Source organism: Vicugna pacos, chromosome 11, assembly GCF_048564905.1.
Source record: "Vicugna pacos chromosome 11, VicPac4, whole genome shotgun sequence".
NCBI classification, from domain to species: Eukaryota; Metazoa; Chordata; class Mammalia; order Artiodactyla; family Camelidae; genus Vicugna; species Vicugna pacos.
In genome coordinates this window covers 905,068-922,649 of record NC_132997.1, presented here as the reverse complement: position 1 = coordinate 922,649, position 17,582 = coordinate 905,068, and the positions used below count along the sequence as shown (strand labels likewise).

At 43.5% G+C, this 17,582-nt stretch overlaps 1 protein-coding gene across 3 annotated transcripts in view; it reads right to left on the bottom strand.

The window, feature by feature from the left end:
* Nucleotides 1-267: 267 nt before the first annotated feature.
* LOC140699576 (trafficking protein particle complex subunit 9-like) overlaps nt 268-17,582 on the bottom strand; it is a 325,083-nt gene continuing 307,768 nt past the window's right edge. Inside the window, exons 2-3 of one of the 3 annotated variants that reach the window (XM_072972237.1) lie at nt 13,967-14,037; nt 268-794 (exon numbers count right to left, since the gene is read on the bottom strand). In XM_072972237.1, coding sequence (XP_072828338.1) covers nt 546-794; nt 13,967-14,014 — 297 coding nt within the window. In that variant the 5' untranslated portion in view covers nt 14,015-14,037 and the 3' untranslated portion in view covers nt 268-545. Of the gene's footprint in view, nt 795-13,966; nt 14,053-17,582 lie in introns of all 3 variants that reach the window. The other 2 variants (XR_012077777.1, XM_072972241.1) reach the window with 2 other exon arrangements.

The following is a 17,582-nucleotide window of genomic DNA, read 5'->3' as shown; positions in this document are numbered from 1 at the left end:
AAAAACACAGAGACTGAAAGATCAGTGGCTGCCAGAGGCTAGAGGGGAAAGAGCAATGAATGAGGTGCAGCACGGAGCATTTTAAGGTCACTAAGACAGACGACTCTGTATGATGCTGTGATGGTGGATACATGTCATTGTACATCTGTCCAAACCCACAGAGTGCACAACACAATGTGTAAATCCTAGTGTCAACTATGGGCTATGGGTGATGATGACATGTCAGTGTAAGTTCACCCATTGTCACAAATGTACACTCTGGTGCAGGTGTCAATATTGAGGAGGCTGTGGGGGCAAACTGCAGTTCATACACCCAATCCAGCCCCAGCCACCGCTGTTAATAAAGCTCTATGGGTGTGTGGACTATCTGGCTGTTCTGGCATCTAAACAGTAGAGCTGAGCAGCTGCACCAGAGATCAGGAGGTTTTCAGACCCTGAAATATTTACCCCCAAGCCCTTGAAAGGAAAAGTCTGCTGAGCCCTGTTCTAAATGAATCAAGATTCACCCTGATGAGGCAGGACAGCAGGGCCCAAACCAGGCATGGTTAATGGGGCTGAAGCAATGTTTTAGTTCCAACACATTTGCTGAAGTCCTGCAAGTCCAGTGACAGACTGTAGCCAGGAAGCGTCTGCAGGAGGAGTCGGGAGCAGGCCTTCCCGCCAGGCTCCGGGATGCCGGGGGCCGCGTGCCGCACGGGGGCCACCCGCTTGAAGAAGGTGGACTTGCAGTGGAAGCCGATCAACTCGTAGAGCACGGAGAGGATGCTGCACGGCTGAATTTTCTCCTCGGAACGCTGAAGCACAGGGAGAAAAGCAACAAGCATCTGAATGAAACACGTAAGTGAAAAAAGACCCATAAAAATGGTTTTCCCTTAAAACAGAGACCCGATGACACAGGAAGGAAGAGGAAGGCTGACTTAGTGCACTGATGGGACCGGATGCAGAAACGCAGGGAAGCAGCACTGTGCAGACACTCCAGACCCCCTCTGGGCCCCACCTCTCCGCATTCCACCTGTCCCTTTACTAGAAAAGCCCGTATTCCCTGAAATAGAGGAATCTGCTACCTAAACATGGGACACAGAGAAGGGAAAGAGGAAAAGGAAGGGAAAGTAAAGGAACAACAGTTCATCTAGACCCTAGGGTCTGGGCGGGACTTTCACCAAACACACAACTTCTCAAAGCACAGAGCGCACAGGGAGAGGCTGACAGAGTGACTGCGACTTCTGCTCCTAAAGCACCCAGCTACCTGTCAGCACACGCTGCGCCCATTACTGAATCATTACAATCATCTCAGAAACAACTACTACCCCGGCTCACAGGCAAGGAAATCTGAAACTCGGGGAGGAATTATTATCATCCTGGACAAAGTCCCACAGCCCAGTAGTCTCAGAGCCTCCGGCAGACCATGGGCTAAAATGCTCCTCATCACCACGGGCCCTGAGACTCAGGCTGAGGCCACGTCAGGTCTGCACGGGCCCAGAGCACAGTCTGTGGGACAGGGAATGCTCCCACTCGAAGTGCCAGGTCAAGGCCCTCAGGAACTTGAGTAATGAAACCAAATCCCCAAACTCATTTCCAACCCACTGCCCTGTCCGGGAGGACTGCTCGGCACAACTGCGCTGTAACCTGTGCACAGGCTGAGCAAGGGGCACAGACAGTGATGTGACATCCCAGTGGAAGTGGCTCGGAGACCACTTCATCACAGGACAGATTCTCCCGGCTTCCAACGTTAACTCTCCATTCCATTTCCAACTGGAAAGTAAGTTTAGACTTGTTTTCCTCTCTTAGAAACAAAGAGAGCGGTAACATCAGAGGGAAACTCAAGACTGAGGAAGAGTCTCCTGGTCATTTGCAAGGATAGGCCGAGGAGGGAACAGAGACAGGGATCAGAAAGACCCGTGTTCCAGTCCAAAGTCTGCACGTCACTCTCTTTGACAGTTTCCTTTTTAATACAGGTGATAAAATCTAATTATGATTTTTGGGAAAACTAAATGAAATAACGTATTCCACTACCATAGGTGTAAAATCCTCCATGAGTGTTCCAGAAATGGACCTGATCGTGGTTAGTTACTGTCTGCCAATTCTTGTGTTCTCAGCTCACATCACCCAACCAGAGATGTGCGAGAGAATGCCTCACCAGCCAGCAGCCTTCTCCAACTTGGAAACTTACAGTGTCCGAAGAGCAGGCAGTGTTGGATGCTTTGCGGCACTCTGGAGGTAGCACTCCAGTGATGACTTTAAAAAGCTGGGGAGAATTTAGGGGACCATACAGTTCAAATACAGAGTACTCATTCCATGTCTACAAATATTCATCTCTAGCCATGATGAGTAAGAGAGGAAATACATATTCAAACATACATCATTTTCCCACATAAGTGCCTCAAAACAATTTGGAAAGAGTGTAACTTTCTTCTCTAGATCACACAGCGGGGATTACAAGGTTTGTACTGACAGCCCTACTTGTAAATCATCTGCAAACGTAACTGGGTCCACTATCAGTCATCATAATTTGAAGGGAATGTTAGAAAAGAAAAAAGCCAAGCTAATACTCTCCAATCTTTTGTTTGGTTACGATGTCACAGAGGAGATGGACAGCTCAATAAGGAACCACTCTGCCGTGATCACGGAGCCGGGGAGCGGGATGTGCGGCAAGATGTATGACGCAGCCGCAACTGTGCCCATGATTCTAGGCAGGTACCCAAAGTCACCTTGACAAGGTGTGAAACGTTTATGCCCACGTCCTCATAACCTGACATGTATTAAGGAGAAATGGAAACTTATAAACGGCCAATACCCTTGGTGGATACACCGTCCAAAGAGCAAAGTCACAGTTTGACAACTGGCCATCCCGGTACCTTGGGATTCATTCTTGAAGAACCTTAAAAACCACTCCTCTGTCCTCAAGAAGTGCTGCCTACTAGTCCTATCTTTGGCTCATGGATACCACATGTTGAAGTGAACTTCAAAGTCTGCACAGATTTGACTGTCTTTCTCCAGGTTCACTTGCCCATTCTGAAGAGGCCTGAGTTAAGTCCAAATTCCTTAAGATTAATTCCCTCCAGTGATAACTCAACGAGCCTGTAATTACAAGCCAACTGAACAGGACTGTCCTCAGCGAAAAATGTCATCAACCCTTCACTGCTTTCTTAAACTCCTCTCCTGGTTAATTGCAACATACTAACACCACCCTCCACCAAGTTCCCCAACTATGTCAAATAGAAAGTAAGGTCCATAAAAGAGGAGACAACTCCATAGTCACCTTTGAATTCCTAGCATAAAGTAATGTCAATAAATAGAACTATGATTATGGCTTCTTTCCTTTAAAACCTTTCTGGTTATTTAAATGAGACCATGGAAGGGAGGTGTTTGAGTCCAGTATCTTGATCCAGAAGACTCTGGAGGCCTTTTTCAGAATGGCTGTCCACTGATTCATTCAAAACACACCTTCTCTTTCCGGGAGGAGCTGTGATTTTCTGCCATGGGTTTGTGGTCACTCTCATGCCAGAACAGCTTTAAACTAAATCCTTACTTTGGATATGTTATTTTTTCCCGCTTCCAAAAAATTTTACTTTCCTTACTTCCTTGCCTTGAGGAAGGCTTTTATTCTTTTCTTTCTAATTCAACCTTTTATAAAGCAGGATTCTCAGGATGTGCTTGGCCTTATATAAGAACAGCCATCCAACTCCCAGTGTGAGAGGCCACAGGCTCACCTCCTGCCCTCCTGCCAGGGCAACTGAAACTCAGTTCAGGAGCCAACCGGCACCCCAGGGCTTCTAAGGCTCACGTATCTCCCAGAATCCCTGCTTTCTGGTTTGTCTTGGCTTCTGAGAATTTCCCCTCACTTTCTTGACAATTAGCTGTGCAGCTTGAAAGATGAGGAAGGAAGGTTTTATTTCTTAATCAGAATTTAAAGGAACTTATGTAATGAAGCTTTTCACGAGTTTCTAGAACCCTCCATTGCTGAGACAGAAAACACACACGATATTTTCTAAAGTTAGCTATCATGTGCATTTTTTCTTTGCTTTTGTTTTGTTAACTGCTAATAGACATTTTTTAATTAAAAAATAAAATAAGGTCCCAAATAAGATAGAAAATTGAAGGGGCAAACAAAATTAAAGAGCAAAGACAGAAAAATGATAAGTACTCTACAAAGTTAATAGAATAAATACACTATGGATCAGACCAGCAATTCTCAGTAACAGCTAATTGAAACCTGACCATGAGGTAAAACGTCTCTCCTGTCAGGAGATGACCAACAGAAAATAGAATTAAATCAACAACCTAAAATTCTAAGTCTGGCGAGGTATAGATGTCTACCAGCTAAGTGTGTCTTCTTCTGGAAAAGAGGGAGACTCACCAGCTCTTTTCTGTGGAGCCTGAGCCCAGGGGAGGACAGTGAAGTGTGTTCTGTAAGTACCCAATTAGCAAAGTGAGTGATGAATAAAGAGATGTGAGCTTTGATGAGAGATGATACTACTATTCACTTGTCCTGTAAAGTATGTCTTCGCGTTCAGAGATCAATATCTCAGCAGGAAAATGCACAGCCCGGGACCAGACCACTTCTGTGATTGTGACACTGCACTTAGATGTCTCAAGGGCACCTCCAACTCCACCTGCAAAGAGCTAACTTCACGGTGTTCCTCCCATAGCCATCCTGCCCAGGGCCCTTGGTCGGGGGCAAGGTCTCCCTGCCTCTCCCAGCTCAGGCCAATCACTCACAGATGTGACAAGACCCCTCCTTCAGGGGCAAATTTCCTCAGTCAACGAGATCCACCACCCACACCTGTCCTACCAGGTACTCACTGGCACTCCCTCAGCACTGACTCTGTGCTGGGGACCATGCTGCACACTGTGCACACGTTATCTCACTGGATCTACACAGCAGTCCTGGGAGTTCTGTACATCACTGCTTCTATTGATTAGATAAATTGTTTCACTTCCTTGGGTGTGTCATCCAAAGTGACACGGCTACTGAGCCACAAGCCTGGGACTGAAAATCACTTGAAAATTGAACACTGCTACACCTCGCAGCCACCCTACTCTGACTCATCACATCACCTCCTGCCGAGCCTTCTAAATGTTTCTAAGCATTCTACAAGACAAAAGTGATCTACGAGAGCATCGCACTAGCCTACTTAAAATCTGTCAATGACGGTCCACTGCTCTTAGGAGAAAGCCCCACCGGGCCTGAGCACAGCCCAACGGCCCGGCATCCGCTTTCCCTGCGCGGCCGCGCCGCCTCACCCACCACGCAGCTCTACACGTGCAGCGTCCAGGACAGGGATGCTGACTCCGTACAACCCGGGGCTCGTCTCACTCAAACAATGATCACCCTCTTCAGTGGTTACCTTCTTCAATACTGAATCTCAGAAAAATATTTTCTCTGGATGAATCAATATCTTTTTCCTTACAACTTCCCATCATTGATAATGAGCTCCCCCCAAAAGAGAGAAGACCTAATCCTCAGTCTCCTTATCTGTAAAGTGCAAATAACAGGGAAATATGAGAGGTTTTATTAGAAGTAATATTCATGTGAGGCTGAGGGACAATTCCCAACATACAGTAAGTACTCAATATGTGCTTACTTAATATTAATAAGAATAGATTACATTCCAGCAACCTTAAATCAATGCTTTATGGCTTTGTCTAAAAGACTACCGACAAACTGTTGGACGAACTGTTTTGAGCAGATCAGCACAAGTGTACTGGGCGAGGTAAGCGCTGACTCCAGTTACAGCTGCAACCAACCAGCACTACGGGGCGGGAGCAGTTTGCTCAAACTCTTACATGTTGCTTGAGCATTTAGTTGTAGTTATTGAATAAAGACAGGTATTATTTACTCAAAGCTCCTGAAACATAAATCTTCAAAGATTGATGCAAATTATGTTTCAAGTACAACACTCTCACTAGAAATTACTTGAAAATTATAGTCTTAGCTCCTCTGCACATCAAAACAGCATTTTCCTAATGTATCTGACTATGTACTCTGAAAGGATTGTTTAAAAGAAATTAAGATGAAGCCATCCTGAATAAGATCTCAGTATCATCTATACAAACCCCACCCAAAGGTCTCATTTCTCACTTCCACATAGGTGTTCAGATGGCTTAAGCTGGGTCTTGGTTTCTTATGACATGGGGGTGGGAAGAATTGTGGATAGATCAATGTAGCAAATATAAACCTAGTGTATTTGCTATGTAGGAATCCTAGAAATAAATAAATTGATATATATAGTCCCACCCTTATGAAGCTAAGCCGTTCCATTTACAACTGCATAAAAAATAAAATGAGAGATACATTTAACAAAAGTTTACAAGATTTGTACATTGAATATTTTGAAGTATCACCAAAAAAAATTTAAAATATCTTCATATATGGAAGGCATCCCATGATCATGCAATGGTAGAAAATATTGTTAAAAATGTTAAGACTTCCCAAAGTAATCTACATATTTAATGGAATCCCTATCAAAATTCCAGCTGACTTCTTGGCAAAAATTGAAAAACTGATCCCAAAATTCATATTGAAAGCAAGGGACCCAGGTCAGCCAAAACAATCTTGAAAAAGAAGAGCAAATTTGGAGGACTCACTCAAAGGTTACAGCAAATCTATAGCACTCAAGTCATTATGCTTCTGTCATATGTTTGGATGCAGAAATCTATGAGACACAATAAAAAATCCTGGGGGGAAACTTACATTTACAGTCAGTTTTCCAGAAATGTGCCAACAACACTCCATTGAAAGTATAGTCTATCCAACAAATGGAGCAGAGACACCTGGGTATCTGAAGGCAAAAGAATGAATCTGGAATCTGGACCCCGTATTTTATATAACAAATATTAATTCAAAATGGATCACAGACAGAAACGTAAAAACTAAATATATGAACTTTCTAAAAGAAGACATAGTATGAATCTTTGTGGTCATAGGATAGGCTATGGCTTCCTAGATACAATACCAAGAGCACAAGTGATAAAACAAAATAGATAAAATGGACTTCATCAAATTAAAATCATTTGTTACAAAGGACAACATCAAGAGTGTGAAATGAAAGGGGAAAGGGGTAGCTCAAATGATAGAGTGCGTGCTAAGGAAGAAAAACAAAATGAATAAATCTAATTACCTCCCCTATAAAGAAATTGTTTTAATGTTTAAAAAAATTAAAGTGAAATGACAATCTGCAGAATAGGAGAAAAATCTTGCAAAGCATATATCTAATAAGAGACTAGTATCCAGGATATAAAACAAATGCTTACAACTGAACAATACAAAGAAAATCGACCCAATTTTTTAATTTGCCAAGGATTTAAATAGATACACAATTGGCCAATAAGCATCTGAAAAGATGGTCAGCATCACTAGCGAAATCAAAATCAAAATGAGATCTCATTTTAAACTCACTAGGATGGTTATAATCAAAACATGGACAATAACAAGTGTCAGTCAGGAGGCAGAGAAATGGATACCCTCAATATGCAGCCGTTGGAAAGGGGCAATGGTGCAGCTTCTTTGGAAGAGCCCGATGTTTCCTCAAAAGGTTAGAGTTATGTGGCTGAGCAATTCCACTCCTACATGTAGAGTCATCCTTCAGTGTCCTCGGGGGGTTGGTTTCAGGAACCCCCCACCCTGGATACCATAATCCAAGGATGATCAAGTCCCTTTGCAATCAGCCATCTGGATCCATGAAGTGGAAACTACAGATATGGTGGGCCAACTGTACAGCCAACAGAATGGAAATGTATTCTCACAAAAACTTGCACATTAATATTCATAGCAGTATCATTCAGAGTAGCTAAAAGTCACTAAAAATATCCATCCATCAATGAATGGATAAACAAAATTACCAAGAATAGTCCCACAAACTATTGGTAATTGAATCTTTGACAAAGGAGGTGAGAACATACAATTGAGCAAAGACAGCCTCTTCAGCAAATGGTGCAGGGAAAACTGCACAGCTGCATGTAAATCAATGAAGTTAGACTACCCCCTCACAACATACAAAAAAATGAATTCAAAATGGCTTAAAGACTTAAAATTGTAGACAAGACACTATAAACCTCTTAGAAGAAGACATAGGCAAAACATCTGACATATATCTCAACAATATTTTCCAAGAGCAGTCTACTCAAGCAATAGAAATACAAGCAAAAATATACAAGTGGGTTCTAATTAAACTTACAAGCTTTTGCACAGAAAAGAAAACAAAAATTAAAGCAAAAAGACAACCTATGGAGTGGGAGAAAATAGTTGCATTAAATGAAAGTGACAAGGGCTTAATTCCCAGAATATGTAAACAGCTTTTACACTTGATAAAAAAGAAAAACAAACAATTCAATCCAAAAATGGGCAGAAGACCTAAAGAAACATTTCTCCAATGAAGACATACAAATGGCCAATAGGCACATGAAAAAATGCTCAATATCATTATCAGAGAAATGCAAATCAAAACTGCAAACAAGTATCACCTTTCACCAGTCAGAATAGCCATCATTCAGAAGTTCATAGACACTAAATGCTGGAGAGGCTGTGGAGAATTGGGAACACTCCTACACTGTGGTGGGAATGCAGTTTGGTGGAGCCATTGTGGAAAACTGTATAGAGGTTCCTCAAAAGACAAAACCTTGGGGGCCCAGATGACACAGCAATCCCACTCCAGGGCATATATCCGAAAGAAAACGTAATTCAAAAAGACACTTTCACCCCAATGTTCACAGCAGCATTATTTACAATATCAAGACATGGAAACAACCTAAATGTCCACTGACAGACGACTGGATAAAGAGGTTGTAGTATATATGTCCAATAGACTACTATTCAGCAATAAAATAATAATAAAATAATGCCATTTGCAGCAATATGAATGGACCAGGAGAATGACATTCTAAGTGAAATAAGCCAGAAAGAGAAAGAAAAATACCATATGAGATCGCTCACATGTGGAATCTAAAACAAAAAAAAAAAAACAAAAAACAAAGGAACAAAAAGATAAACTTATCTACAGAACAGAAACAGACACAGAGACATAGAAACCAAACTATGGTTACCAGAGGGGAGAGGGTGTGGAATGAATAAATTGGGAGTTCAAGATTTGCAGATGCTGAGTATGTATACAATAAACAGCAAGTATATACTGTATAGCACAGGAGAATATATTTAATAACTTATAGTAACTTATGTTTAAAAAGAACATGAAAATGAATGCAGGTATGTTCCTATTTAACTGAAGTTTTGTGCTGTACACAAGAAACTGATGCAACACTATAAACTGACTAGACTTCAATGAAAATAATTTAAATAGACCAAAAACGAAAAAAAAGGAAAAGGATATTATCAAACAAAAAGAATAATGTACTGATTCAGGCTACAATATGAATGAACTTTGAAAATTTATGCTAAAATAAGCCCGTCACAAAAGGGCAAATAGTGCCCTTTAAGGTGAACTGTATCTAAGCATTTATTGTACTACTCCTGTAAATTTTCCGGAGTTTTGAAGTCTATCAATATCAAAATAAAATGTATTATTCATTACAAACTTAAAACCCTTCCTCACAGGAGGGCTGTAATTATTAAATGCAGAAAAGCATGTAAAACTCTTGGAACAACAATTTTCACGTCCACACACAGTCACTGCTGTCACTGCCACTCAGAGTGTGGTGCCAGCGCTGATGAGAGCTGCCTCCACTCGCTCCCCTGCAGACAGGAGTGAAGGCCTGAGCTTTGACAGGCAGGGTTTGCGTGAACCTGGGTCAGTCACAGCCACGTCCCAGACTCTGCGTTACCCAAATTTCTTATACAAACTGCAACATGTAATGTAAACACTCTAGAGGGATGTATCTTACAACACAGGGAATACAGACAATGTTTTACAGTAACTATAAATGGAGCATCTATTGTACACCTGAAACATATATTTTAAATCAGCTATGTCTTTATAAAAAATTAAAAAAATAATTTAAAAATGTTATCCCTTTAATATTCAATTTGGTTTTTAATTAACTACTAAACAGCTTAGAATATATAAAAGCATTTAAGTGTGATGTTTGTTTACATATTTATTTACTTCAGCCTCCTGCTAAAAGAGAAATTAAACAATTTTTTAAACACAGCTTAACAACCATAACAACAACAAGGCAAAACTGAGAGTGAAGAGAAAATGGAGATTCAATACTTAAATGAAACCAGGGGGAGGTAAACTCATAAAAATGGATTCCATGAAGTCAGGGCAAGTGTTAAAGGCCGACTAGAAATTCAGCTGTAAGATTCTTGGCAGCTAAAGCAAAAAGAAAAAGATGATGGGGCAGGTGGTAGAGCGTGTGCTTAGTGTGCACAGGGTCCTGGGTTCAAGCCCCAGGGCCTCCACTAACAGATAAATATACCTAATTTCCTACCCCCCAAAAGAGCCCCAAAGAAAAGAAAAAGAGAAATTTCTTTCCCAAAAAATCCTGATATTAAATTTGGATTAAATACTTTAAAAATAAAAGGAAAATAGAAAAGATGAGTGACACTGTGAACAAAAACCCCAGCTGGGCTAACAAGCTAAGTCACAAATCTAAGTGTGATAAGTGTCGGTTTACTGATCTAAGTTTTGCTGGGCTAACTCGTAAATCTGAAGTTCAGTGTCAGTTTACTGGGCTAACAAGCTAACTCGTAAATCCAAGGTCAACAATTGTCAGTAACGTGATCTGTTCCAAATTGATAAGCTTCAGTGTACTGATTCCTTGCTTTTTGTTGTTTGAGCCTTATTGGCTAAAAGCCCCATACTTGTAATTAACCCTATAAAACCTCATGTGCACGTCTTGGATGTGCTCAGGGCTTGGGAACAGAAGCCCCTCTGAGACCGCTGGCATAATAAATCTCAGTACTCCCACCTTCTGAGTGCTGCTTATTTCTTGGCTGGCCTGTTGTTTCCGTAAAAACACAAGCGATAATGCCCGTGAGATAAATCTGCGATGGCTGCTGGCAGGTCCCCATGTCTCATGTGGGAAAATCTGAAACATATTTCTCACCACTCAGAGTCATCCTCAGCCCACCCCACATCTCCCGCTGTTAAATGCAGGAACACACGCAGGGCCCGGCCTTTGCTCTCTCTGTGTCATCACAGTGAGACAGGATGGAAGGGGGCAGAGCAAGCCATTCAAGAAAGACCACAGCAATTAACATCAAAATGGTGAAGAATTCAACCCCCAATAGGTCTTGAGGCTCAGGATGAAGAGATTTAACTTCTAGTAGATCCTGAGCTTCATTATACACCCATTGTAATAGTAACATGGTGAATAACACTGCCCCAGGCACCATGGCAGTCACAAGGCTAGCCACAAAAGGTCAAAGGGTGGAAAATGGCCAACTCCCTGGAATCCCAGCCCCTTGCCCTAAGGCTGGTCCTTCTACTTATTAGCATATGAAACCACGAAGCCCAAGAAAAGGAGCAACACAGAGCCACATCCCAGGAACCCCTCTCTCTACCTCTTCGGAAAAGGCCCACACTATTTCTGTGGAGTGTGTGCCTACTTTTAATCTGAGCATCAAACCCCCATACTTCGTGACGTTTCTCATGCCTGTCAATGTATCTCTCTGAATAAATCTACCTTTACTCAACACTGGCTTGTTCTTGAATTCTTTACTGCATGAAGCCAAGGAACAAAATCTGGTGGGGCACATCCCAGGGGCTCAACAGAAGCCTGGGACACAGCCCTTCTCATGCCCCACATATTTTTTCTTGTATCAACAGGACTGGGATGTGAAGTGAGGTCTGAGACCCCAGCTAAGGGACAGAAGCAGCCTCCAGGTCTCCAATTGGTGGGCAGCCTCTCCCCCATCAGGGGCCATGGGGTCTGCCTGGTTCTCTGTGTTTTTTTGTTGTGCTGACTCCCCAGTCAGAGAGATTTCTCCTTAGGCCTGGCTCCACAAAACCCTTCTCTCCAAAATACAAGCACATCATGTCACAATCCTCTTGTTCAACCATGAATTGTTCAGCCAACTTTTTCCTTCCCCAGTTAAGTACCTAAATGTCCTCCCTGCCATCCCACCACTTCTTTCTTTTTGAGAACTCTGCACTCCCCACACACCATCCTGAACGCAGGTGCCTTGCTGGCTGGGACCGAGATGTTTCAGTCTCAAACATCCTGAGTCCTTTCTCTTTCCACTTTCTAACTTAAAAAGGCCTTCCTGTGTCTCCCACCGCTCTGATTCTGAACGTCAAAAAATGCTCAGGTTACATTCACTCTGTGAATACCTCCCAGGTTTTGGCTAGGTTTCCTTCCCAAGATCTTCATTAAGGAGCTGCATCAAGAAGTTTAAAGGGGCTATTCTTACATTTGAGTGGAGGAGCCTGCAAGAAATTTAAATGGCTTTGAAGAGAGAGTTAACCAGGGACAGAGAGGTCGCTGGTCCTAGTCAACAGTGTCATGAGGCAAAATGTTCTTCAAAGGCTCAGAGTGGCTTCTGAACACGGAGTCGGCAGGGAGGAGGTGACAGGCAGTGAGTGGGGTGAGAGACACAGGGTACGGTCCCCCAGCAGGGGAAGAATTGGTTATTTTCTAGTTTTCCAATTTCTTACTACCTTTTTCTCTTATTGCCACATACCATTTCCTACGAATTAAGCATATCAATGTCAGTCATTTGGGCCACTTGGGAGAAGCTGCACGATGCCATTCACAGGGCTGGGACATGACAGCCACACCAGTCTAGGTTGAAAGACCAGTGGGGGTATTTCCATGGTAATCACGGGCATGCAGCAAACTCCCCAGCTTCAATGACCTCCTCTCAAAGTTGGCGCCAATAAAACTACCAAGCAAAATGCGTGATGATTCTGGCCAACATCTGCTTATTAGTTAAGTGCCTGTGACACCTGCCACTTAATAGGGAATGAGTACGATCAACGAGGCCCTGTCTACCTGGCCACACGCGCCCTGCCTTCCTGCCTTGGTGCAGCAGCACAGCTTGTTTAGCTGAGATGAGTGCCCCCAGAGCAGCCCCGACGGGAAAGCTCCCAGCTCTGCACGGCCAGACGTGTTCCTTTCCTTCTCAGAGCTGATCACAATTTGCTGTCGTCTGTTTTTATGTTTATCCCTTTTGTAACTGCCTCTCCTCCGGAGATTTTGCTCAAGCAGCACAGGACCAGGTGTGTCTTGTGGCCTGCCGGATATTCTGGGCTGGGAAACAGCCGAGCCCACATCTGGCTCTGGTGCTGAACGGAGAGAGCAGAAGGCCCAGGAGCCCATGCTGAACCGAGGCCCCTGCACACAAAATTATGGTCTGACTTTGGGCAAATTACACAGTCTTTTTTACCCTGAGATTCCTCATCTGTCCATAAAAATAACTGCCCATGGCACACAGAGTTACAAGTATTAAAGGAAATCACCAAATTCACAAAGTAGCCAAGGGGCTACCAGTGCATCCTAAACAGACACATGCTGCCTTTAAGGCTCTGACACACACCAAGCGTGGTGGTCGAACAAAGTGTACACTGCTAAGTGTCAGTGTGTTAAGTGCTTCATGTGTGCTATAATAATCTTCAGAACTTACAACAAGCCCAGGAAGTAACGAATATTATCATGCCCATTTCACAGACTCACCATCAGTTTAAGAGAGGTTACATTCAAGTCCAAGGCGCTATGGTGAGTAAATGGCGATTTCAACCTGAATATGGGCCCAGGCCTGGGCTCCATCTCTGTCCCATCCACCTGACCACTGCCTATGAATTCCACCTGTCCAATACCCAAGTTGAAGCCAGACAGCTCTTAAATGCAATGTGTGTCACCGTTTGTCAATGTTGGTTCATTACCATAAACAGTTCTCAGAAAGCACTTCAGAAAGGAAAGGTGGACTCACATACCTGCCCACAAAGAAGAAGAATTCTGCCTTGCCTTCTCCTGTAACGTGCAGAAACCCTTCCCATTCACCACCGAATCCTTTTGTATGCTTCCTCCGTGTTCATGTTTACACACGGCTTATTAAAGTAGAAGTTACCTGCAGTAATTCCATCTCGGTTCCATTCCAAGCTTCCAGATTATCCATAATCAGGGTAATACCATAATTTTCTGTGAATGAAAACACTACAAATTGAATGAAAATATTGCAACCATGTCACTAAACAAAGAATGCTGAAAACAAGTCATCAGCGGCTGCCGCCACCCCCCAGTGAAGACAGGCCTGCAGCCATTCACAATGGTGCCCTCTGAGCAGACTCAGAATAAGAAAGGAAGATTACTGGCCCTAGATAGCTAGGTGCTTGTCTAAAGTATATATTCAGTCAGCCCAAATGTTGGCTTCCTCCCATATATTGAAAAGCATTAAATTCATGAACTTGAGATACCTGGCTTTCTTTAGATAACAAGCAATGTTTTATTGTTCTGACTACCTGGTCTTTGTTGTAAAGCTCCTATATAATCCTAGCTTCTCCCCTACTCTTGCGAGCAGTCCCTCAGAGTGTTCTGAGAGGCGGTCATCCTGGCTCGAGTCCTTCTGACAAATAAAACATAACTCTTAATATTCAGGCTGCACGTTTATTTCAATCAAGTCCCAGAATAGACACAACTCATCAATTGTGTAATGGGACACACTGGATCAGGAACCAAAAGAGTGTAGTAGTCCCTAAGAACTACGGCTCCCTCTTTCTTCCTGTCATTATACAATCCCACCAGAACTCATTACTTTGCTGTCTGCTCCTCTGGCAACCAAACTCAGAGAAGAGTCAACTCAGCAGAGCGTCCTGCTGGGGAGAACCCCCGCAGCAGCACTGCAGGCTGCCTGCCCTCCCGCACGCTCTGACGACTGCTAGTGTCCTCCGTGGAAACCAGGCCAACAGAGCTGTTCCCTACAGCTACAAAGTCCCAAATATTAAATAAAACCTTTCATTTTATACTATATGTTACATATATACCCATCTCTGAAAACAGCTTTGCCAGAAGCCCAAATCTTCAACATTAATCTGCAAAGGCAAATCAGGTCCCCAAGGGAAAACAAGTCTTAAGACGATGCTAAGACCTCCAAAGTCCTCTCCACGACCATAAACCAAACTGCCTGTAGGTCTGCAGCTGCAGGAGGCTACATGTCTGCTTTTAAAGCAACCCCTTCCTGCCCTCGGGTGCTACAATGCCCTTCTACGCCCTCCCATCTCAGGGTAAGAGCACCCACTGCAGAACCTTGCAGGGCAGCACTGACAGGACTGGACAATGAGGATCAGAGCTAAACTAAGCCTTCTGATGACACGAGTTGTCACTCTGTCACTTTACAGATGAAGATATATATAGAGAGAGGTGGGGTGTTATTGTTCAAAGTCACACAGATAAAAAGTGACAAAGTCTATAACTCTGCTCCTCCCTCTGATGTGACGCCCCAACTGGGACAACCACAGGGTTCTTTCGTGCCTGCCTGACCAGTTCTTTCCTATCACTCATGACCCACCACAGGGTCTGAAATTAGCCTGCATTTGCAGCATCTTTTCCCTCCAGTTTCTCAGGAACAAGTCTGTTCGGGCCACTTTATGACTTCCAGGTCCCCGAAATCTCCGTGCTCAGGCTGCAATACACATATGCCTGTGCATCCGGCCCGCTGCTCAGAGGCTCTTCCTCCCCTGCAGGAGGACGTTTCTACTCTTCACAGGGACACCCCCTTAGGGGATCCCTCCTCTCGCCCTCAGCATGGCAGGTGTCCCAGGCCACATCGCGAGATGCCCCAATAGGACTGCATCTGCCCAGGTCTGCTAGTCAGACCAGCAGCCTCAGAGCCAGGGATTATGCCCAGGTCACACTGCAAACCTACTGCCCGCCTCACAGACCCCAGCCAGCAGGTCACCTGGAAGTCACAGCAAGTGCCCCACCCAATCCAGAAGCCTCTTCATTTCCCAGCACCACTGATGACTGGTTTCCAAACTTTGGTCAGTTTCGCACAAAACAACACCTTCTACTGTGTAGCGGGTGGTTTTTGCTTCTGCACCCCATTCTTACTGAAAACGTTAAGGGAAACCAAAAAGCCTCTTCTCAACCCTTTTCTGATGATACCCTCCCACCCACAATACACATATGCTCAAGAGATTTGGATCCACGTGATTTTGTTTCGCTTACGATAAGTGGCTCAAAACACTGCGGGATTATTTTTCCTTTGAGGGTATTAGGACTCAGTTTCTCGGCTTTAATCTGTTTTTGTCTTTGTCTTCTTTGTTCCTAGCAGTTGCCACCTCTTACTCTCTTCAGCAGCCTCCCTCCCAACTTCTAGTCTAGGAAATCAGCTGTGATGAGGGGCACGGGGGCATTCACAGAAGATGCAACAAAGGCAAAGAGAGGCTATATAATTTGCCAAAGATATCACCTTCAACCCCCAACAGAGTGTGTCATGTCCCTGTGTTTAACTCTTATTCTAAGCAAGTTAACTTTTTGTAGATTATGTTTATAAAGATGAGAAATCAAAATACATACAAGGACACACATCAACTCTAAGATATTCATTAACTCCACTATTTTGTTTCTATTTATTTTATTTGTATTAAAAAATTAAGAACCCCTGCAATCAATATAGCAAAATGTTACTGGGTTTTAAATACAGAATATAGAGGGGTTAAGTGTGTCATTACTCATCCTTATATGTATGTTCACAAGATAAAATTATTTGAAAGTCTCTCTCCCCTCTCCCTACTCACTACTGGCTCTCACCTGAGATCCCAGACCACACATCTAACAACCTTTCACTTTACCCACAGCTGAACTCATCAGTTTTCCCCCAGAAATCCCTCTGCAGCTTTCCCTCCTCAGAACACAGCAGGACCATCATTTAACTCATTAATCCACCCAGAAACCTGGGCCTTACTCCATCCTACCTTCACAGACAGCTTTAAATCTTTCTTTTTACCATCTAAACATGCCTTCAATCTGTTCGCTTTTACCCACTATCCTACCGCTCAAGTGGAAGCCACCAACACTGCCCACCTGGACTCACGAGTCTCCCAAGTGGCCCCACAGCCACTCTCCCCTACTTGAGACAAATGGGATTGTGTCACTCCCATGCTTTTTGGGCTCTTTTCAGACCCACTGTTCATAGAAGAAACTCCAATTTCTTCACCTTGTGAAGGTGTTTGCCATGAAACTGTCAGCTCATGGAGGGCAGGGCACGCCCTCTCCCCTCAACCCCACTCTCTGGCAGAGCATCAGCTTGGGAGGACCCGCTGAGCTACATCAGCCTGTATCCTAAACCTGGTCTTGGGTTCTTAGCAAACTGCTTCACTTATCCATACATATCCAAGGTAGATAAGAAAGATTTTAGATGTTGAGCTAGACTATTCATTTGGGGATTTTGCACTGGCAACCTGCAAGTATATGTTCTAATGTTTGTGTCTTGTTAAAACCACACCCAGATTAAAGGAGTATTTGTGGAATGTCTTCGGAGTAAAAGGGTTCTGTACTTTTACAGATTTTATGTTTTATAACATGAATAACCCGGACAGGGTCACAAATGGAACCGCCTCACAAGTGACAGAAGACAGGTGAGATGCATATAGCAACAGGTCACAAAGATGGTAAGAGCAAAGTTGTTTCTCCAAACCCCAAAAAAATTCCTCCAAGAACAGAAAACTCAGAATTTTGAAAGTAAA